General features: G+C 36.8%; 2 protein-coding genes across 5 annotated transcripts in view; one reads left to right on the plus strand and one right to left on the minus strand.

The window, feature by feature from the left end:
• The window catches only part of LOC137385640 (nucleosome assembly protein 1-like 1-B), a 38421-nt gene extending 27399 nt beyond the window's left edge, over positions 1–11022 (plus strand). Inside the window, exons 4-11 of one of the 4 annotated variants that reach the window (XM_068072146.1) lie at positions 405–555; positions 1192–1328; positions 5676–5815; positions 7115–7260; positions 7469–7602; positions 9048–9122; positions 10361–10383; positions 10706–10914. In XM_068072146.1, coding sequence (XP_067928247.1) covers positions 405–555; positions 1192–1328; positions 5676–5815; positions 7115–7260; positions 7469–7602; positions 9048–9122; positions 10361–10363 — 786 coding nt within the window. In that variant the 3' untranslated portion in view covers positions 10364–10383; positions 10706–10914. Of the gene's footprint in view, positions 1–404; positions 556–1191; positions 1329–5675; positions 5816–7114; positions 7261–7468; positions 7603–9047; positions 9123–10360; positions 10384–10705 lie in introns of all 4 variants that reach the window. The other 3 variants (XM_068072147.1, XM_068072145.1, XM_068072144.1) reach the window with 3 other exon arrangements.
• A 31-nt stretch (positions 11023–11053) lies between these two features.
• Positions 11054–22511, minus strand: LOC137385639 (beta-hexosaminidase-like). The gene is made up of 17 exons (XM_068072143.1): positions 22401–22511; positions 22088–22289; positions 21129–21323; positions 20061–20160; positions 18434–18602; positions 18186–18235; positions 17934–18079; positions 17115–17286; positions 16659–16796; positions 15711–15792; positions 14579–14824; positions 13711–13949; positions 13428–13582; positions 12979–13227; positions 12455–12544; positions 11802–11954; positions 11054–11423 (listed from the first exon to the last, which is right to left on the minus strand). The coding sequence occupies exons 1-17, from the start codon at positions 22414–22416 to the stop codon at positions 11270–11272; spliced, it is 2556 nt and encodes an 851-aa protein (XP_067928244.1). The 5' UTR covers positions 22417–22511; the 3' UTR covers positions 11054–11269.
• Positions 22512–22638: the final 127 nt, after the last annotated feature.

A 22638-nucleotide genomic window follows, 5' to 3' on the forward strand; every position in this document is an offset into this window, starting at 1 on the left:
ACAAACAGGAATTTGACGGAGTTTTAAAACCAAATCTTTTTAGCGGCTTGGCGCAAGGCATGGAGCATTTGCGTGTGAAGTTTAGACAAAATCGGCCAAAAAATACGTGGAAACACAGCGCTTACGCAAACGAACATGCAAGTACACACACAATTTTCGACACTACAAGCGGTGTCGCTGCTCTATCCTATCGACAAGAAAGAGAATAGAGCATAGAGCATTTTTCTAGGCGTGTTTAACTTGTTTTAATAATGGACTTGAGCTATACTGGACTGTTTCCAGTTGTGCTGCTATAGATTTACTGTAACCTTCTGATGTTGGAGAATGGAATGCAGAGGGTGATTAAAGACATTTGTGTGCAGTGTGCTAACCTTGTTGGCAGAGGAAGTCTTGTGTGTTGACAGAGGAAAGCGATAGTCTCTGGTGAAGTGGAACCCACAGATGAACAATGCGACTGGCCGTCAGATGACGAAGAAGATTCGTCTCTTGCTGATGAGGCAGCAGATAAGTTGAGGATAGAGGATAGTGAAAAGGAAAATGACAAGGAGGGTGAGGGTGAGCTGCAGTAGCTGACTTTTTAATCAAAATACTCTGACAATTAACTTGTGGAGGAATGTGGCACGAGTGCAGTGCGCTGGTGACAGGTGCTTGTTACTAAGGTGAATGGTCTCCATGAAATGAATTTTGGTTATTGATTTGGTACAGCTGTTCAGCTCACCTTACTTACAATACATTGTTACAAGCTACATTCGCTCACAGCTGGTACTCTTCGTGAGAACTCATCGTCTGCTCGCCATGCTAACAGCTCTCACCTACGTAAAACGTGATACCAGTGCAGCAACTGCTATCGTCACTGAAGAAAGTTACAAACTTCCGTTAGCTTGAGACATCTAGGTTGGGAACAGGAATTGCTAAGATGTTTTGCAACTGCTGCTGCTAATCATTTAGTGTAAAATATAATGAGTTTAGTTGGTATTGAGGTTGTCTTTGTTGCAGTCTTGCATCCACTTTTGCGTCATTTGACTCCCATGGTGAGCCAGTAGTTCTAACTGAATCAAACTCTGTGGTAGATACAATTCCCTCTGCTTATGTTGTTTACATTCGTACAAATGATCGTACAAATGATCTAACTGCGCTTCACATCTGCATTCTGTGAGTCTTATCTGGAAGAACTGCCTTTACTCGTTGCAGACGTTAAGGGAGTGCAGGGGTTCTGGCTCATGGCATTTAAAAATGTGGAGTTATTAGCAAGCATGATTCAGGATCACGATGAACCGATATTGGAGCACCTTACCAATGTAAAGGTTGACTTCTCGGCCGAGCCTATGGTAGGCTATAATTAGTTTTCTCATCATCTCTTTATTTTAGTGTCAGATGTCAACACGTGTGCGAAGGTACTATGTTCGCATTAGCAGTGCCTTCAGTAATTGCTGGTGAGTTGTCTCGCTCAGTTTTCAGTCGGGTCAATATTGCCTGTCTGTTCAAGTATCGTCTGTTATAAGGTCCCTTTAGTCATCAATAACAATAAATATTTATGTAGAAGAGCTTTACTCAGTAAATGGCTTTCCCAGATCTAAATCAATATGAGGTGCATTATTAAATATTAGTGTTGTTACGGCTAAGGACACCTCAGCTGAAAGAGTTGTCATGTATTTTCACTTTCTCACTCAAGTAGTACTGACCTAATAATCTAGAGCCTTTTAAAATTGTAAGCGGCTTTCCGCGGAAATATGCGAGTTCCGTGCCTTGAAAACTACTACAAATCTTATAAAATTCCTTCTACAGTAATACTTCAACTTACGAGTGCTCCAACGTACAAGAAACTTGAGATACGAGCCAGCTTTTAAGCGAGTTTTAGCACTAACATACGAGCCATGTTTGAGATACGAGCACGTGAGTCAAGTTGCCAAGTATGCCGGAGGTGTTTTATGAGAACAGCATCACTCTGTATTTTTCAACTGCTCAGGTTATACATTTGTACCGTGCTTTTTTTTGTGTGCGATTTTCAGTGCAGAATTATGTGAATTAAAAGTACTCTGCGTTGACCGAAAGTTTGCCCGTAAAATGAAAGATAATGCAAAGAAAAAGCGAATGATAACAGTTGATATTAAACAGAAAATTATTGAAAAATATGCAAAATATGTATGCGTGATTGAGCTAGCTCAGCAATATGACAGAAATACATCCACAATTATCAAACCGAAGAATTATATTCAGGGCATTTAGTTCGCAAAAGGACTGGCCATAGTTTCTAAACGGCGCAGCGATCTTCTCGACAGCTGATGGAGAGACTGCTCAGGCATTGGATAAAAGATAAACAATTGGCCGGTGACAGCGTAACTGAAACGATGCTATATGAAAAGGCCGGTGCTATCTAGCAAACTATAAAAATAGACATTCGGACAAGTTGGCTAGTTAGTGGTCGTGCATTAACCTTTTGTGACGACACCTGCGTTCGTCCTAATCGCAACATGTTGAAAGGGCGACAAAGGCAAACGTCTTTAGATAGGATTATCTTAAAACGGCCGGCTAGTCGTGAAAGTGAAACAAAGGAAACATTAGCTAACCAGTGAGAAACTTCAAACTACGAACGCTGAAAATTTTTTTAATTACGTTAAGTTAAAAATGAAAGTTTGCTTTCAGGTTTGCTTCTACGTTTGTCTTTTAAGACATTGATAAAATCCAAATTTATCAAAGTCAACTGTTTTAATGAAGGATAACTTATATCTCCCTCTCTGGCAAATGCTAGCGTTAGCTGCTATTGTATGTATTTAATTTTACATTTTAATTAATCACATTTCCTTGCATCATTTTTTAATTGTTGCTTTTTGAAAGCATTTGGTAAATTAGGGCAATAACCAACATGTTCTTTCTGTTACAATATCTTGTTTTGAGTGTTTTATTTGCATTTTTTAGAGTATGGAAACCAATCAATATATTTAATGGTTCTATATATAAATAAATTGCACCAACATGCGAGTAAATTAACATACGAGCTCAGTCTCGGAACGCATTAAGCTCGTAAGTCGAAGTATGACTGTATTATTATTTATTCCAAAAACAAGGTACTTAAATTTTATTGCTTGTTCATGACCAGCTGTAACTATAACTTATTTTAGTCAATCATTTATGGAAACGCGCTGAGCAAACAATTTTTATAAGAAATGTTTCCTTACTAGTTTCTTCATAACAATAAGATATTTGGTATTGCTCTTATTACTTGTACAGTCAAACATGGATAACTCGTCCACGGATAGCTCGAACACATGGTTAATTCGAACATTTCCTTTGGTCCGTTCCCACCTAATGATAAATTGCTATAGATAACTCGAACTCAACACTGTTAATTCGAACTGTTTTTTTGCCCAACAGCTACCGAAACGGTTGTTTTCGCTTTAGAAAATCACTTTATTCAAAGTCATAGAGGTAAACTTCATCTTTTTGTAATTCATAAGCGTCGTTATTACCACCATCGGCAAAATATTTTTGTCAACGACTTTTCTAAAAGTTTGGTGAAATTTGATTTATACTGCGATACGATGAATAGCACGGGCTAGCCGGGTCACGCGCGCAAGAATTTTCGCCACGCACATACAAAACAAAAATCGCATGTTGTTTTGTATGTGCGTGGCGAAAATCCTTGAGCGCGTGACTCGGCTAGCCCGTGATGAATAGTTTTCCGACGTTGATTCCGTGTTGAATCAACGTCGGAATGTTGAATGTTTAAAACGTCTTAAAAATGTTGTAATTAAACGTATACGTTGTCTGAGCTACAAAAAACTATTCATCGTTTGACCTAAACACAGAATACGTGTGTACATTCAATAAGTATCTATTAAAAAAGCGTGAGTGATATAGAATGTACCGTAAAACCTCGTAAAACTTCTAATTGAACTGCCTCGGAGTGTTGCTCTTAACGAATCCCAGGTAAAGTAAGGTAATCTGCATAAACTTCAAGAAAAAACGGCAAAATTGATCGTGGGTAAAACCCCAAAAGAAAAAAATGTCTTTTCTTTTGAGCATTTCAACAACGATCAAGTTTTGCCAATGTCGATCTGAAAAACGTCCTGGCAATAACATCACCTCAAACAACAAACCAATCTCAAGTGATAGAAAAATCTCTATACTTTTTCATGAAAACGTTTTAAACTTTACATTAGAAGCATTTAATTTGAAACAAGCCATTTGTGCTTTTGATTTATATTATAGTTTGTATATGTACATGTATCTACTAATAAATAAGTAAATATATGGACTTGTGACAGTGCTCTGATAACTTGAATGCTCTGATAATTCGAACACTTTTGCTCGGTCCCTTGAAGTTCGAGTTATCCATGTTTGACTGTACTTGTATTTTAACTGCCTGAATCCATCTATATATATATTTCTCAAAGTATGTCGGTCATTCCGGCTATAGATATAGCTATAGCGCTTGCTGATTATTTTACCGCTGCGGCCACGCGTTACGATGCCCCTGTTAAGCAATATTTTTCGTAAGGTTCAATTACTATATCTGGGGTCAATGCTAATTCTTCTCACGTGGACATTTATATCGTTTTTGTGTCGTCATATTCAAAGTTTTGATGGATAGCTTCTGATGGAACAGTAACCTTTTTTATACCCACACACTTCTATGCAAGAATTGTTATAATTAATTAAACATATTCAGGATTTTTATTTTGTTTTCTCAGTTCGTATTAATTGTATCATTACCGAATCATATTTTATTGTAATCGTAGCAAAACCGATTAGATGTAGCCATTACTTGTTAATTATTTCACATTTACATCTAAACCTTTTTATGGTCGTTTTATTTTCTTCGAATTATTTGACCTGCGCGACCTTTTCCTCTTGATGTGAAATTTAAAAGTTGTTTGACAAAGTTTGAAAACCTTTACGGTTGTTTTTATTTTCTCTTTCAATTTATTTCAATTACACAAAACACTTTCCTCATGATATGTCGTTTGAAAGTTAGACTGGCAAATGTTGTTATATGTTAAATACAAATCAATTGTCTGACCGAAGACGTTTTTATTACTCGGGCAACGCCGGGTAGCACAGCCAGTTTTAGAATAGATGTATAAGAAGCGATTTCTATAACTATTTCTGATTAGCACTTTTTATAATACTGCTATTATCTATAATAGTTGCAGCTATAACTGGTTCGGTCCTAGTTAGTCCTGATTAAACCCTTGTTGACTGAAGATAGTTGAGTTCAACAACTGTCACTATTATTACATTATTACAGCTACATTATTACTTACGTGATTATACTTACCCTTCGTTGGTTGGTTATGCAAACATCAGCTGACTCGATTCTAGTTTAGTCTCTGTACTTGCAGCTATCACCTGCTAGAAGTGCCACTAAACTAACACTAAAATGTATTACACGGAAACACTAAAATGTATTACACGGAAACACTAAAATGTATTACCCGGAAACACCAAAATGTATTACACGGAAACACTAAAATGTATTACACGGAAACACTAAAATGTATTACCCGGAAACACTAAAATGTATTACACGGAAACACTAAAATGTGGAAACACTGATCAATGATTGAGAAATGTGTTTCACAACAATTGCATTAAATACATTTGTTATTTGGTATCACTCACAAACTTTGGTACATGGTAAGCTCTTCCACTATAATTGCCTATTTGATCTGTAGGGCTTCACCTTGGAGTTCCACTTTTCGGCCAATGAGTATTTTTCTGATAAAGTCCTAACCAAGAGCTATGAGATGCGGTCAGAACCAGATGAAGATGATCCATTTTCATTCGAAGGGCCTGAGATCATTGCCTGTCAAGGGTGAGTCCTCACACATATTAACACCTAATTCTTTTGGTAGATTAAGTTTTTAGTTATGTTTGTTTGTTTAAAGTCTGCATGTAAATACGTGTATATTGCATGACATTCATTTCTGAAACAACTTGACACAGTCCTTAAAATGTGGAGGTGTGATTTGATTTGTTAGTTCAATCAGCGATTGTTATCTTATGCTTGACATTGAGCTGTCAAAGTATCAAGTATTGGTTTGTTTGTCAATCTGTTGACAAGTTGTCCTCATCAAAGCTAGTCAATAGCAACTCAGATCTAAATATACTGTTTCAATGGATTAATTCGATAGTTAACAAACACTCTACAGCTCTACAGTTGGCAGTTCCAATATTTGTATCATTGCATTAACATAGTTCTGGTAGCGATGGAGCTGAAGGCCTTCACTAGCAGCTGCCCTAATGCTCTAGATTAACTCCTGAGCCATATCTACTGCATTAGTGTTTACTGTGTCTGGGCCTGCTGAGTTCTCCGCTGCATCATGCTAAGCAGTTCTTTCATCTTACATTCACATTAAGGATTGTTTCTGTTTGTGTAACAAGCTTGCTGAAATTGACTGCGGCTTCTTCACATGGCTGCCTAGAACAGCTGAATCATTCATCAAGGCTGATCTTTAACTCTCGGAATTTATTAATAGTCTTATACTTTGATTGTGTATCTCCTCAATCTGAGATGTATCACAAACTGCTGTCCGGATATTTTAAATGAACGGCCCATCTCTGTTGTCTCAGATGTGTAATCTCATCGCTGGTGTCTCGTGCAGATGTGTAATCCCATTGCTGTTTCATGCAGATGTGTTATCCCATCGCTGTTGTCTCGTGCAGATGTGTAATCCCATCGCTGTTGTCTCGTGCAGATGTGTAATCCCATCGCTGTTATCTCGTGCAGATGTGTTATCCCATCGCTGTTGTCTCGTGCAGATGTGTAATCCCATCGCTGTTGTCTCGTGCAGATGTGTAATCCCATCGCTGTTGTCTCGTGCAGATGTGTAATCCCATCGCTGTTGTCTCGTGCAGATGTGTAATCCCATCGCTGTTGTCTCGTGCATATGTGTAATCCCATCGCTGTTGTCTCGTGCAGATGTGTTATCCCATCGCTGTTGTCTCGTGCAGATGTGTAATCCCATCGCTGTTGTCTCGTGCATATGTGTAATCTCATTGCTGTTGTATCATGCAGATGTTTAATCTCATCACTGTTGTATCGTGCAGATGTGTAATCCCATCGCTGTTGTCTCGTGCAGATGTGTAATCCCATTGCTGTTGTCTCATGCAGATGTGTAATCAACTGGAACAAGGGCAAGAATGTATCTGTCCGGACTGTGAAGAAGAAGCAGAAGCATCAGAAGTCTGGTACGACTCGCACTGTCACAAAGCAGGAGCATCAGGACTCCTTCTTCAACTTTTTCACTCCGCCCGAAGGTACACATCAACTTTGTTTGCCTTGTGAAAATTACTTTCTCAGACATCTCACTTACATCAAGAATTTTATAGACTACGCATTAGGCTATCTTAGACCTGTCTTTAATCACTCAGGACCAACACATCATAAATGATAATATCAGTGTTTGCTATATTCATGTTTGGCCTCTAGCTATAACATGAGCACTGCTGCATTACTCTTTCACAGCAGCAGAAGTAGAATCAGAGGAAATAGATGAGGAAACAGAGGCATTGCTTCAAGCTGACTATGAGATTGGTCACTATATCCGTGAGAGAGTCGTACCAAGAGCGGTGCTGTTCTTCACCGGAGAGGCTTGCGAGGTATGTGCAAATAGTAAATAACATCCTGTATTTTCTAAGCACATGTGTCCGTTTTTCTGTCTTTATTGAGGGTTGGCTACAGTCTGACAAAATGTGTTGTTTGCATAACCAACATTTTCTTACGATGTTGATAGATTATGTCTAAACAAGCATATTTGTCTACGTTCATAGATGATAAACTGACACATCTGCGATTGACCAAAAGGGTTCGTTTGCAGCAAACAATCAATTCTATTTTATTGATTTCTAGCGTGAGCTAATTTTTCTTCAAGATTCACTTTAAAACGGTGGCAGCCTGGCTTTACACAAACAACCATTGCTATATGGACAAATATATTCTCATTTGTAACAGATAAGTGAAGACCACTGGTGCCAATTGAAGCTGTCCTCAAAACCATCTAAATATTTCTTTAGCTAATTAAATCTATTGAAACCTGAAGTTTTTCTATAGTTCATAAATTTTGTGAAGCCGAGCTTTTTGTGCTCAATTGATTTTTATTTTTAATCTGGATTATACTTTTTGTGTTCAAAGTACTGCAGCGCAAATAGCAATAGCTGCACAAATGTTACGGCTATCGCAACTAGTTCATTATCCATAACAGATAATTAATTCGCTGATAATGCTTCAACAACAATAAAAAAATCCAGCAAGGGCATCATCGTCTGCATACAACTGATGTCACTTCCCATTGGTACTATTTGTCAATGTGACACATCGTTTAGTGGCGCCAGTTTGTTTAGCTACAGCAAATATCTCTGCTATACATCGATTATGCCTCTAATCAGTATGCTTAGGCTAGCTCCCTGTGCTTACATATATAGACAATCAAACTTCTCATTACATACAAAATTAATTTGTTTTGAGACTTGCTTTGTGTGTTAAATATTACTATATGAATACATGGTGATCTTTTTAATTTGTTCCAGAGCCCAAAACCTATAAAAGCTTTGCAATAAATACTACAGGTAATCACACGCACCTTAAAACATAGATATTATATAAAAATACATCAAAAAGTAAATGTAAAAAATAAGTTTCTTATTGTTACTTTGCCTTAGAAATGAGCGAATGGGAGTGCAAGTTCGGTGATGCATCGGTCTAGGTCTGCAAGTAAAAAAGGTTGATAGACATATTCAGTGTAACTTATTCGACCTTGACCAGGTAACTAATGTAGCTTGTAGTTTTTGTTGCCTTTTGCTTTTTAAGTTTTTGTTTTAAAGTTTTCTTAGCCGCTTCACTGCAACATGTAAAACTACGCAGTTTCAAAAAACAACGTCATCTTTTGGAAATTCGTTAGGAGTAAAACATCTGCACATGTTTACATCATCTGTTGGAAACTTATGTCGGGGTTTGGTTGTACTCTGTGGTATTATCAGGTTTCTTGCATGTCAGAGTCCTATTGCTCAAATGATAATGCCATTGAATTGAACCTGTTTGTGTTCAGGAGTATGGGGATGATGATGAAGATGATGATGACGAAGATGACGATGATGAAGATTTTGATCCAGCTGCAGTAAATGTAAGAAGATAGATTCACTAAAATCCTAACGAGAAGACATTCACAAACATAATATATCACTGTTTTCAAAAATAATATTTTGTTCAAATACGTTGCTTTTTTGTTTTAATATAAAATGCTTGCACGGTAGTAGTGTAACGAAGCAGAGACTGCGTTTTTAATCTTAATATGCCATGCAAGTGATTGGCTATTGTTTAAGCCATGTTCTCCTAGCTTAGCCAGTGCATGATTCTGGAGAAAACTCGGTAAATAGTGAATGCAAATGTAATACCATTGGATGAGTATTATTCGCGTTATGTATGCATGTTGATGCCATCCAACAATCCACATTTTGCCTACAAAACATATACACAGGCTATACGTATACTGGTTAATTGGGTAGATAATTTTATTGAATCAACATACGCCTTTCTAGAATACGCATTCTCCGCTCAATATGTGTTATATTGAATCTTTTGTATGTAATAGATAAAATATATTAGCGCGGTACATAACATCTCACAAATAAAAGTTGTAATGGAATAGAGACATCTTTACACCAATTCATCAGACAGTTGGTTTTTTTTGCGGTACTCCTTGACAAGGAAGCAGTAGGAATAGACTGTCATACATCAGTGTCAAAGCGTAGATGACAGGACGTATAGGCTGTAACCAGTTCAAAGGTTTCTAGGTTGCTACAAGCCTTAGTCTTGCTATAGTTGCACATGATTGTGAGCTGGCATTAGCTAACCGAAAAATTCATGAAAGATGTTACGATGGAATTTTGAAACATGATCAAAATTGTTAAGTGAAACCAATCGTTGTAATCAGAGTGTCTTGACAAATTAAAGAGCACAAAGTAAACCCTCGGCTTAAGATAGATATGTGTAAACCATGTCTGCATTGTCATTGATATCTAACTCGAACCATCTAGTGAAATGTAAACTTTGCGATGATTCATAGTGATGACAGCATTATTGTATATTTGTTTGCTTTTAGTACATCGTTGTTTGTAGGGGTTGTTGTCTCATGGGTGGTAGTGAAGTAGCGCCTCTATGAGGCACTTTAAGTATTTTATTCCAGAGTTATCTTTGATCAGAGCGCCCTATTAGCTTAAAATTCACCCATTTATCCCAAGAAACAACTTTGTTATGTTTGTTAAGTTGACGAAACCTTGCGCTTGACAGTCTTCTCATTGTCTTCATATCAGATTTTTTATTTTATGCAAGTTTATGAATAACAGTGTATCCGTGTTTCAGTGACAGTATTCTAATAATCAGTGGTATGTAAAGAGGCATCGCTTTGTCTGCTATCGCAATGTCATGGATTGCATTGTGTGCATGATATATGTTTTGCCTCTGTATCACTACCATGTTGTATAACGATGTTTCGCAACTAACAAAAATGATGGTTCACGTTAATCACATGTGATTGGTGATATTTTCTGCTATAATTTTTTTCATATTGTCGCATGAGAGTCTCCGTTCTTTTTGTGCTCCATCTTCCGTGTTGTTGTGGCTCTACTGGCATTGCCTATCTCTACGAATGTGCTGTGGAAGAACGGTTGTTCTCACTCCGTTAAGCCCGCTCAATGCTTTTTGTAGGCACAAGGAAAACAAGAATGTAAGCAACAATAAGATGACGGACCAGCACAGCATTCAGATTTCACTGAGACTTTTGTCACCTATCTTCTGGATTTGACTCTCTGTAAAGCGTATTGACACAAGGCTTAGCTAATTTGTTGTAATATCTTGTGCAAAGTGTAGGTATTGCTAGTTAGGATTTCATTGTATACTAATCATTCTTACTGCAAGATTTTTTACAGCATGTTTTTACCTTAGTCACTAGTTTGTCAATTTTATGGCAGTTTATCAAGATCTACCAATTATGAATGCCATGAAATAAATACCTAACAATGAACAAATGAGTGCTCATGCAGTTGAACAACAATGTTAACATACATAATGGTATTTATTTTAGCATATTCAAGCTTATTAAAATTTCCACTTAAATTACGACATTATTTTAGCATATTCAAGCTTATTAAAATTTCCACTTAAATTATTATACTATTTTAGCTAAAATATTACTGATATCATGCTGAATTGAACGTAATTATTGTAATGTAAGCATATAAGATAAAGCATGCTGAGCAAGGGTTTCCATGGCTATACGATCAAATGTAGAAGCACCAAAAGTGCTGATGTAGTGGAAGTGAGTGTGGCAATTAGAGGAGTTGAAGATGAAGGTACAATTAGAGGAGTTGAAGATGAAGGTATAACATAGGACACTTCATAGCTGTATCTGTTTCCTGCTGCGTTGCTGCAAAAATCAAACCTTAATTATCACTCATGTGGAATGGTGCAAGTGCGTTTAAGGTTGATTACCTTAATTCAATCCTTGCCACTGTGTGTGAAAGGTACACTGACATCAAACAAGTTGGTCACACAGCAAGCAACCAGAATTACACGTCATCAGTAGCCTATATGGCTAAATCTGCATTTCCTAACAGACATGCTGCGTATTATACATGCATATTGTATATGCGTTAAGTGATCTATAGGTGTAAGCTTTTGCTTGTATGACGTGACGTACATTGCAGTAGAGTTGCAGGTATATTTTATCCATGTGATTTCTAAGCATATTACAAGCATATAAGAGTACATGTGCAACTGATAGCCCAGCAACAGAGGTCCATACCTAGTTCGAAGATCAATCATTTCCTCGGGTGAGGCTGAGATTTTGAAATCGGTTGCTTCTTGCCAATCTTGACCAGACTTTCTCCACCAGACTCTTTGCCCCTCAAACTCGACGTTGAGATTTAGCTTTGTGACATTTTTTTTGTTAGAGGTTCTGTCACAGAAGATATATTCCAATGAAAATATTACAAAAATTAGCAATGCTGTTTTGTAATGCAATGGTTATGATAGATTGTGAGCTTATGGAAGAAAAGTCTTATAAGAAGGTATATGAGATTCGAAGCATTTGGAAAGTTGATTGAGCAGAGATAACTTTAAGCGGTGATAAGTCACCCTTTTACAAGTGTCCTACTAGCTGTAAATTGAATAAATTTTAACTGACAAGCTGCAGGTCAATAAACAATACGGTGTACCCTCAGGATACGATTACCCTGATATATGATTTTTTCACCATATGATGCCAACCCTGAAACGGATCAAAATCGTATGAGGGTGAATACGTACACTAGAATATTGTGAGTAAAACTGTTTGTCGTAAAGAATCCTTCAGAAACTTAAATTTTAGAAACATTTAAACATTTATGATAAACTCAAACATATATATCAATAGCTGTACTGTCATAAGGCAAGTTTAAAATTGCTAGGCTCACATACATAGTTGCTCCAGGAGGAGAGATATGATATAAGACTCCATGATCCCGCTCAATCTCAGGAAGTTCATACCGCTCGATAGACTGACGAAACCTACAAAGATAGCTAGAGTGCCTCAGACATCAAACAGTAATGTGTATTATTGATAAGTGAATCCTATCATTCATATTTCAACATATTGACAAGAATATGTTGAAATATGACTGATAGGAGCAATAAAGACAGGGTAAGAGAAAAAACTGAGAGAAAAAAATTTAGAAAAAAGTGAGAAGAAAACAATACGATGAAGAGTGAAAGCTATGGAGCACCTAGAAAAAGAAAAATGTTAAGAAAAGTAGGAAAAGAAATGAACGAAGTTCATACTAGAAGGAAAAAGACTGACACGGAGATACGAGATGAGAAAATAAAGAGGTGTTTACAAAAATTGTAAGAGAAAAGTGAATACTAGTCGCGGAGACCCAAAATAAATAAGCAGAACATGAAATAATAAGTATATGGAAAAAATGTTTAGATATCCAAAAACTCACGAATCAAAGTCTGTCTGGAGGCCTTTTGGGTTGGCCCCATCTAACTCCTCCCAGTCAGCCTCGCACCAAGCGCGCTCAGCCACAGCCATCAGCCTTGGCCAGGCGTTGTTGTCTATATGCTCTTGCGATTGTATCGTCTCACCAAACAAGGGTGCTTCTATACCGACAATGTTCTCAGGGACAGTCAATTCTGGGCACTTCCAAGAGGGGTTGCACCAACCTTTTTCATCTATTGGCTCTCCAAGTACCCTAGATAAAGAATGTGAATCTTACCGAGAAGCTAACAGAAGATGACGATCCAATGTTTAATTCACAGATGATCATGACTCACCGGCTAATATATAAAACCTGCCACCTTTATATCATGTTTCAACATAGCCATTTTTCTGTTTTATGCTGAGCGACAAGGATCTGAATTATATTGCGCTAAAGTCCTTTTGTATACATACTTGGTTCCGTCTATGTTGGCATAGTAATTTATTGGTCTGAATGAAAAAGCTTTTCTAAGATTGCTGTATCTCGTCGCCCAGTAGTAACCTCGCTCATTGGGATGTGGCTCTTGTGAATGATCCAGGTAATAATGGGTAGCTGGAGTGAGCACAACCTGTATAACATGCCATGTCATAAACATATAGATGCTGCAATGAACTAGATTGTTACTTAACGGCGTGCAAACGAATCTCACTAAAACCAATCAGGTTAGATAGATAATTATAGATCATATAAGGTAACCTTGTAACCACCATTAGCCATGATAAAGGCTCTATCTCCTCCCCACCACTCCCAAACAGTCTGCCATGTAAAACTATAGACTTCTACTGTGCTAGGAAATAGTTCATCTTTTACAAATGGCCGTGATGAGCTTTTATTTATCAGTCCGTCTTCCCAAAATGCCAAGTCAACATTTAGTCTTTCGGCTAGTTGACCAAGTTCGCTCATCATGTGTATCTTTACATCGCTGTAGAGAGACTCTGTTAAACAGACAATAAAAGGCAGGTGATAAAGAAAAGTGAGGGAATATTTACAAGCTCAAACCTTGATTCTATGACAGATTAAACCTTTATTAAATGATGCAATTAATAAATGCGCAAAACAAAGCTGGCCTCTTGTGAAGAAGGTCAACCAGCTGCAACAGATGGGATTGCACAGATTAAACAGGATGACATCGAGAAAACTAGTTCAGATTCCCTATTCCCTGACCTAGCAGTTTAGAGTAACGGGTTGTAAATAATGTTCACATCAATAATATTAGAACAAACTATAAAGTTATATTAATAATATTATAACAACTTCAGAGAAATATGAATTCTAGCATGCTATTGCCATCAACATTATGAACAACACTTACTCTGTATACTGTGGAATTTATATGATGAGTGGTAAATTTGGATTTGATGACAAGATTGTTTGAAAGATAGATGAGACAACTCCTATTACAGATGATCAGAGAGTAACTCGTATAAAATGGCATTAGCAATCCTTACAGCTTGAGCTTTTCATTATTTATTTTTCAAGCTTATTAAAAATTTACCTAATTTTTAAATTTTAAACTAGTGAAATTTTATGTAGGTATCGCAAACAATTTGTTTTATAATCTCACCATTGTTTGATGTGAGCCTTTGGCAGGCTGGCGAACCTATCCACGCCCCCGAGGCAACTTCATCTCCACCAAGATGCACTATGGTTAAATTCTGGCCAGCTTCGGCGTGGTAAGACTGCAATGTTGTAATCACTTTTTCCGTAAAATTATAAAATGTTGGGATACACGGGTTCATCGCGCCCTTCGTAAAATACTGGACACTCAGGTACTCGGATAAATCTTCAGGATCATCTAGACTGTAGTCCACTAAAATATAGAATGCTTAGACCTTATAAAACATGACAACGTTTTACAATTTGTTAGTTCAGCATTGCAGTTTGATTGATTTGTTATGACAATATAGTTGCTACTTAAACCAATACTAAACACAACAGGTATTTTTACAATTACTATTGCTAAATAGATTACATAACAGCAAGAGAAGTTTTGCTGTTAGACTTTTATACTGCTGTAATTAAATTGTGAGTTTTTTTACCCTAGTAGATTTAAATCCTAGAGGCGTTACCAAGCAAATCTCATACCACCAGTTTATTGGCTGTTTTGTTGCCATAACTTAACTGTCATCATATCTTCACCAACTTATCAATACCTGTTACTATTTTTATATCAACACTAACATATAACTACACCATGACTGAACTTTTATTGTACATCACTAAACTCTCACCAAGCAATCACTAACATATCATGATACCATCACTAGTTGCAACCATATCATCGCTAATCTACCACTAAATCATCACCATACTATTATCAAACTGTTACTATGGCATTGCTAAACTGTTATCATACAATCACTAAACCTATCATACAACGCCTAAACTTACCATACAGTTACTAAACTGTTACCATACAATCACTAAACCTACCATACAATTACTAAACTGTTACTATACTATCACTAAACCATCGCTATGCATATCATTATAATCTGTTGCCATACCATTACTAACCTACCATCTGCCATCAATTGAAAAATTTTCAAGCACTTACAAGCCTTATAATAACAATTATACTATTTACTAATAATATAAATGTCAAGGTACTTTGAGCTATAAAAAAATCGAAGTACTAAGTATTAGTATGAAGGACATTTATGTGCTAGGACATATCGTGATAGGAGACATCTCACCGGAAGGTTGGCTGCTGCGTCGAACCCTCATCGCATTGACAGCGGCTGTCGCGTGTCCTGGCGACTCAATTTCTGGTAGAATCTGTACCACAAAATAACAGTTGAAGCTATGTCGAGTGTAGTTGTATGTAGTATTCAGACGTAGTTGAGGGTATGTGTAAATTAAATGGAGCTCAGCAATAGTCTGCCGGCCTCTTTTTATGCCAATAGATTACATGCACAGTTGTTTCCTCCTAGATTCATATTTGCTACGAATTTTTAAACACTATAGTTTAATGCTATCGACTTGCCTTATATATCAGGTACAATAGTGTTTCTGTATGTTTACTCATGAGTAAGACCGAAATTACTAAAATTACTAAATAAATAAATTTTTACTAAGTTATTCATAACTGTCACCCGATCATCTCAATGTTGAGCCACACGAAGGCTAGTTATTGTCTTTATAAAAACTGAAATTTAGTAATGATCAGTACATAATAGAAGCAAGCTGATTTGGACAGATGGTGTAGTTATTCCTATTCAACATGGTCACATTTACTGGCCAATTAAACTTTTTAGACAGAAATGTCAGTGTTCCCTCACACGAGACATACATGTATATATAAGAAAATTGGAAATTTGATTGTTTTAGCAGAACAAAGCTGTGCACTATATTAGTATCTGCATAAAACATTATTAGCAAAAATCAGAGAAACCACAATAATGTGTCAGTTGGTAGTCTTGAGATTTGATATTCCTGTCTATTCAGTTTAGAACAATCCTTTCACAGCCAGTTGCCTTCATTCTACCGACCAACATCATGAGACCATTAGGTTTTTTTAGGGTAACCAAGGGTTGAGCCTCTAACATCCCATATGAAAAGTACTTGTCTTTCCGGTATTTCATTGTTATTGATTATTATGTTAACTTTCCCTAATTATGCGCTGAACCGCTTATGTGACCTACCATAATCCCAAGTGAGTCCGCATATCGCACAATCTCAACATAGTCTGCCTTGGAAAGATACTGAGCTGTAGTACCTTGCCTCCCTAATTGAGGAAAGGTAGCACATGTGTCAATGTCAAAGCATTGCTTTGAACCAACCTGAAAGAAAGAGTGTTCAATGGAAATGCAGCAGAGTTAATTTCTCATGAAGCCTTACAAAAATCCACCAAAGAGATCTACTGATAAGAGCTACTACTTATGGGCAACTACAACTAATAATTTAGTTTTAAAAGAGTAGTGCTCTTTTCTACTCTTGCTACAAAATTCCTTGAGATCTAACAGCCCTAAGACTAGTAGATAATCCAGTAACAAAATGCATTTGACAAAATATCTCCAAGACGTGGTAAGCGAATCTTCAGCCTTAGAAGCAACATAAATTATTATTATTCTAAAATCATATTCATGGAAGCAACTTACGTCTGTAAGTTCTGGAAGACCCTCGATTTCCAGGGCCCACGACTCGTCATCAGATATGTGCAGGTGAAGAACATTTAGCTTGAAGCGGTACATCAGGTCAAGTTGCCTCTTAATGACATCCTTATCGTGAAACTGCCTGGCGAGATCTATCATGTAGCCTCTATAGTTGAATCTAAGAAACCAGAAAGTATTGAATACTGTTCAAAAATACTGTTTTAAGAATTTTTAGGCTATGAACACCTGCCAATTTTTATGTCGCAATATAACTTGAAACTATTTTTAAAATTTTCGCGAAGAAAGTTCGAGGAAGTCTTCCTGAAAACTGCCAAAAATGTCCTATATAATACTTATTTATCAGTAGACCTCGATCGTACAGAAATAAATCTTCTAAGAAGGTTGGATGATTTGAATAAATAGCTTGTAAACTTGTTTACCTGAGCAAGTGAAGATCTACCGTATAATTTTATACGCATTTTACGCAAAATACTAAACCTATCACAGCGAGGATAAATACTAAACCTATCACAACAAGGATAAATACTAAACCTATCGCAGCGAGGATAAATACTAAACCTATCGCAGCGAGGATAAATACTAAACCTATCGCAGCGAGGATAAATACTAAACCTATCGCAGCGAGGATAAATACTAAACCTATCGCAGCGAGGATAAATACTAAACCTATCGCAGCGAGGATAAATACTAAACCTATCACAGCGAAGATAAATACTAAACCTATCATAGCAAGGATAAATACTAAACCTATCACAGTGAGGATAAATAACCAAGAAGCTGTTCAGATAAATCTACTGGACTAACCGAGGAGGCTTTGATGTAAAACTACCAACTGGCAACTTTCCATCGAATCTTTGTAGAAGCTGCTGAATAGTGGACAGAGCAATACCTTTGTCTTCAGTAGAGTTTGACATTATGTGGATAATCACCTCTGCATTGCCATTCTCAACCTGCAAATGACAAACAAAGAATTGTAGCCTTACGGATAATTGCAAGAGATCAAATCCAAAAGATTGTCACAGAGTAGATTTAGGATATTCGTGTTTAATTGCTCACCGTAAACCTGAATTGTCCTCTCTTCAAGCTGACATCTGTTTGAAAAGTCACTGCAAAAAAGTTTAGAAATTGCTTTATGAGTACATTAAATCATGTTGGTATGAGTGTGATTAAAGTAAGGATGCAGCTTTCTTCACATAAGTGTATTAGAGAGCAGTTTTATTTGAGAACAGCACACTTCTCCATTTAATGTATCGAGAGGCAAACTTGTGCCATACTATTTTAAAGTTTTTTTGAGCATGTCTCACCTTGGTTTATATCAACTTCGGTATAAACTGTGTCAGAGTTGACGAGTGACTCAAACAAATTGGGAACAAGTCGTGACTTAACGTCACTGTCACTAGCAAGGTTCACTTTAGCATGCTCCTTGTGTCGATCTTGAACAGTGAAAGGCATAACGAGGTCTGTGCTTGTTCTCTATAAAATATTTGTAATGAAGGACACAAAGGTAAAAGAATTTCATCAAGGCCAAGTATATGTCACGTATAATAGTCTCGAACAAAGTTAGCACTAAGACGCAATAACTATTTATGTATTATGATTGAATCTTTGTGATTAATTCTACAGTCGATGCCTTCTGAAAGAAAACTTTTCCATGCAGCTTTTTTCTAAAATGCATCTTAAATGTACATTAATGACCTACTATTAGAAGATTAATATGATTTTCAAGTAATAGGCTGAAAATACACAAATACACCACACAAATGCTGCAATGTAGAATATTATGATAACAAGCATAAACGTATGAAAATAATAAACAAGCCTAAAAATCTGCTCCAGATTACATGCTCTAAGCCTAAGGCAAGCCATTTGTTATTTTTGTTAGTGAGCAGAATCAGAATTCAGTATTTATGAATAGAGAAATTAAACACAGAACCAGGAATGAACTACAAATCAGGTGCAGTTAGCTGACAAACTTTGTACAACTCTATGCCAATATATTTGTGCGGGTTTACCGGTTGCAATATCAGGGGCACTAGAGTTGTACACTCCTGCAAGTTAACAAGAATTCTACATGCTGAACTGGACTCAGTCACAATTAATACTAAAGTATGTTTGTGAGACTAATACATCAACAACTCATGGAAAATCATATAATTTTTTGCCAATCAACATACATTTTAGCATGAGCTCCTTGATCTTGCTTCACATTGTTGCTGCTTACTACGGCATTAAGGCTAAAGTAACATTGAAAGCTTCTCTAGTTTTCAACCTCTTACCAAACAAGAAGCTTAACTATGGCTTAATCTGTTATTCTCTAGTTATTCTGATTTCATTATTTCATCATCCAGTGTTAGTGACCATCGCTTCTGTTTCTTAATATTGCGAAGTCTTGCACCACATCCTCCAACTGGTGCACATGACTGTATATATGAACAGATGAATTTGTAACCGTGTCACACTAAATGGTCCCTACATGATCAGATGTCAGTCATAATTTCTTATTGAAAGCCGTTTCGTTTGAAATGCTATCCATCACTGCATCTGCCAAGCTTAGTTTGAGCGACAACGACACATATCTAATTTTCTCTGTCACTGAAAGACATTCAGGGTGGTCCCAAAATTCTTTCAGCCAACACTGTGACTCTAGGTTACCTGTTGTTGTCAAAACTTTAAAAACTATGAGCACTAGTAGAGACTAGTTTGACTCATAAGACCCTACTTGAACAATTTGAAATTTTTCTTAGAAATAGATGATCAGCCCTGGCGGACTGATCTGTAAGAGTTGATGAACTGGACAACATCTATGTACTGAAATATCGTAACCAAGTTAGCTTCAAACAAAAGAGAATGATGGATAACTATTAGCAAACAGCAAGTGATAAATTATAAACCTCATGAATTGTTGCCCTGACTTATCTCTAAGCAACTCACCAGGTACTTAGTCTCTGTGTCATACGGGTCCACAAACTCAGTCTGATCCCGGGCAGTGTTAGTAATTGGTTGATGTTCTCCATCTCCAAGCTGTATGTACCTACAAGTGGTCAATAGGTAAGTTGTATGTCTATACCGACATCGCATGCTGTAGTAACTCATAATACCTTTGACAGCTTCCATTTGCATTTCAGCACTGGTGATCTGTCTCAAAGCTTAGAAGTAAACAAATAAAACTGAATATTTTTATTTAATGGATGATATTAATAAAAAGTAAACTGTAGATTGTTACGTATTAGACCTCTTAGCATTATTATTCCAAAACTCAATTTTTTGGTTTTCAACTAAAGAATAATCTATTGCAAAAGAGAGAGGTCTGAACAGCTCATAATTCAATAATCCTGATGGTCAACATATGTATGAATCGGTAGACCATCATAGGTTTGCTCGTGCCAAAACTGTAATGAAGCAAAGCGTAAAGAGGAGTTCTTGGCAAAAGATAATCAGATGAATATTATATAAAGATAATACATACATAGATGAATCATCAATCTTTATATCTCTATATTATATTATTATCCGCTTATATTTTCCAAGAATTCCTCTTCACGCTTTGCTTCATTAGGGTTTTGGAGCCAGCAAACCTCACAACTGAGCAATGATAAACTACTAGGCCTTTTTGACATGTTTACAACTTTAACACGTTTTTCTTAAAAAGATATAGTGCCAGCTACTGTTTCATTAATACATGTAACTTCAAAAATGTTTTGAAGCAGCCACGATTGTATTTTGGAGGTCAAGACTTCTCAATGAGTATCTGAGAGCACTCAATAAACGTTATACTTCACCCATACCCCCAAGAGCTTGAACAATGTATAGCAACAGCAGTTAGTAGAATTATGTAGACATGAGTAAGATACCGGTCCAAAAACAATGAAAAACCAGAAACTAATGAGCACAACCAAACAGTTGCACTGCCTGGCAAGTTTAATGTGTCTAAAATGGCTGCACACTTCTCATTGTCGAGTTTTCTATGAGACAAACAAGTTAGCAGCGACAATGTCTTACCAATTTTTCATAACATCTGTGTAAGCCACAGACCAATGCTTTTGGGTCATACTAAACGAGAAACTAGTTTTGGCTGCCAATCTGAATGGTGCTGAGAAAACAATCCTGTGCGAGCATCCATCCAAGTGCATTACGGTGATCACAGGAGATGAGTTGATTTGTACACCTTGCTGAGCATCGGACCCGATGACCAGCCTGCAAGTAAGTAATACGTTGCAATCAGGAGAATAGGTCACCGTGATTGATTACCCCTAGAAGCAGTTTGCTGGTATTGGACACTAGCAATAGTTCTGCTTCTGTTTTTAGCTATTTTAAAGAACATGAAAATTTCAAAGCAAAAATCGGTTTACAGTTGTGTGCGCGTGTAACTATTTTAGTGGCATATTATATCCTCTCAACATCGCAATGAATATCAGGGTGTGACCTGCAGACATAATATACAGTAGAATATTTGTCAACGATTAGCAACATTAGGGTGTTGATGAGGCTTATCATTTTTTATCTTGTCATCAAATACTGATAACAAGGTCAATGTTTGAATGTAAACTCTTTACGTTGCAGAGTCGTCTTCAATAAAAACCACATGCTTTTATTAATGATAGCGCTTACATTCAGCTTATAAACATGTACATACGAAACAGAAATTGGAAGCTCTGTATGTATTCTCTTAGAGACTGTATATATAACTGAACAGTTCCCTTGCGTCAACTAGTTGGCGCAAAGATGTATTTACGAAAAACGCTAGACATCTTTGACATGACATAAGATTAGGGTAAGACATATACAGCAGAGTCTAAGCATCTTATCAGTTTTTAAAATCTACCTGCCAACTGCCAAAATCTACCTGCCAGTTGTCCATGGTTACTTTTATGTAGATTTCTAGTTAAAACAAGCCTTTTACATGGGAGATGAACAGTCATAGAAAGCAAAGAAGGCAAGAAATAAATTATTGGCATTACCTGATAAAGCAAGCATAAATAGAGACGGCCGTGCTGCCTGTGTCTATATCAACCGTACCAACATTGGTCAGAGTGACATTGCTGATGTAGGAATCTTCTCCAGTCGTGCTGTATGTCACAGTCCCATATCTTACCTGAATCGAGCTTAAATCTGTGCTAGCAAAGGTTGTTGTAAAGAACAAGGCGATTAACCCCAATACTCCTGCAATTACCATTGATAACATTTACTATGCAAAACTATCTGTTGCGAGTCATGATTTACAGTTACACTGACAACTGCTTTAATCTTATGGCTGCTAGTAATTTAACTTACCTTTACCACAGCACATCTTCTCTCCTTCAGCTACTGATCACAAATGAGAACTTGCACGCCTTAGCAACCAGCCTAATCCAATCAGATTTGAGTAAGCTCAGCCAACTACTTCAACTTTTGACAACTGATCATGAGATAGATGAAACTCATGATGTGACAACAGCTTATTCTGATATGACTCAGAGAAACGTACTACAAAAAACTTACTCATTATGTAGGATGATGTGGAAAGCAACAT

The sequence above is a fragment of the Watersipora subatra genome, chromosome 1, assembly GCF_963576615.1.
Source record: "Watersipora subatra chromosome 1, tzWatSuba1.1, whole genome shotgun sequence".
NCBI classification, from domain to species: Eukaryota; Metazoa; Bryozoa; class Gymnolaemata; order Cheilostomatida; family Watersiporidae; genus Watersipora; species Watersipora subatra.

Bases quoted from the DNA above. Each gene is read 5' to 3' on its own strand.
- LOC137385639 (XM_068072143.1), bottom strand. The intron at 17,287-17,933 runs GTTAGTCCAGTA...CTGGTTTCTTAG, and splicing joins TTTACATCAAAGCCTCCTCG to ATTCAACTATAGAGGCTACA. The intron at 14,825-15,710 runs GTGAGATGTCTC...TCTATATTTTAG, and splicing joins ACGCAGCAGCCAACCTTCCG to TGGACTACAGTCTAGATGAT.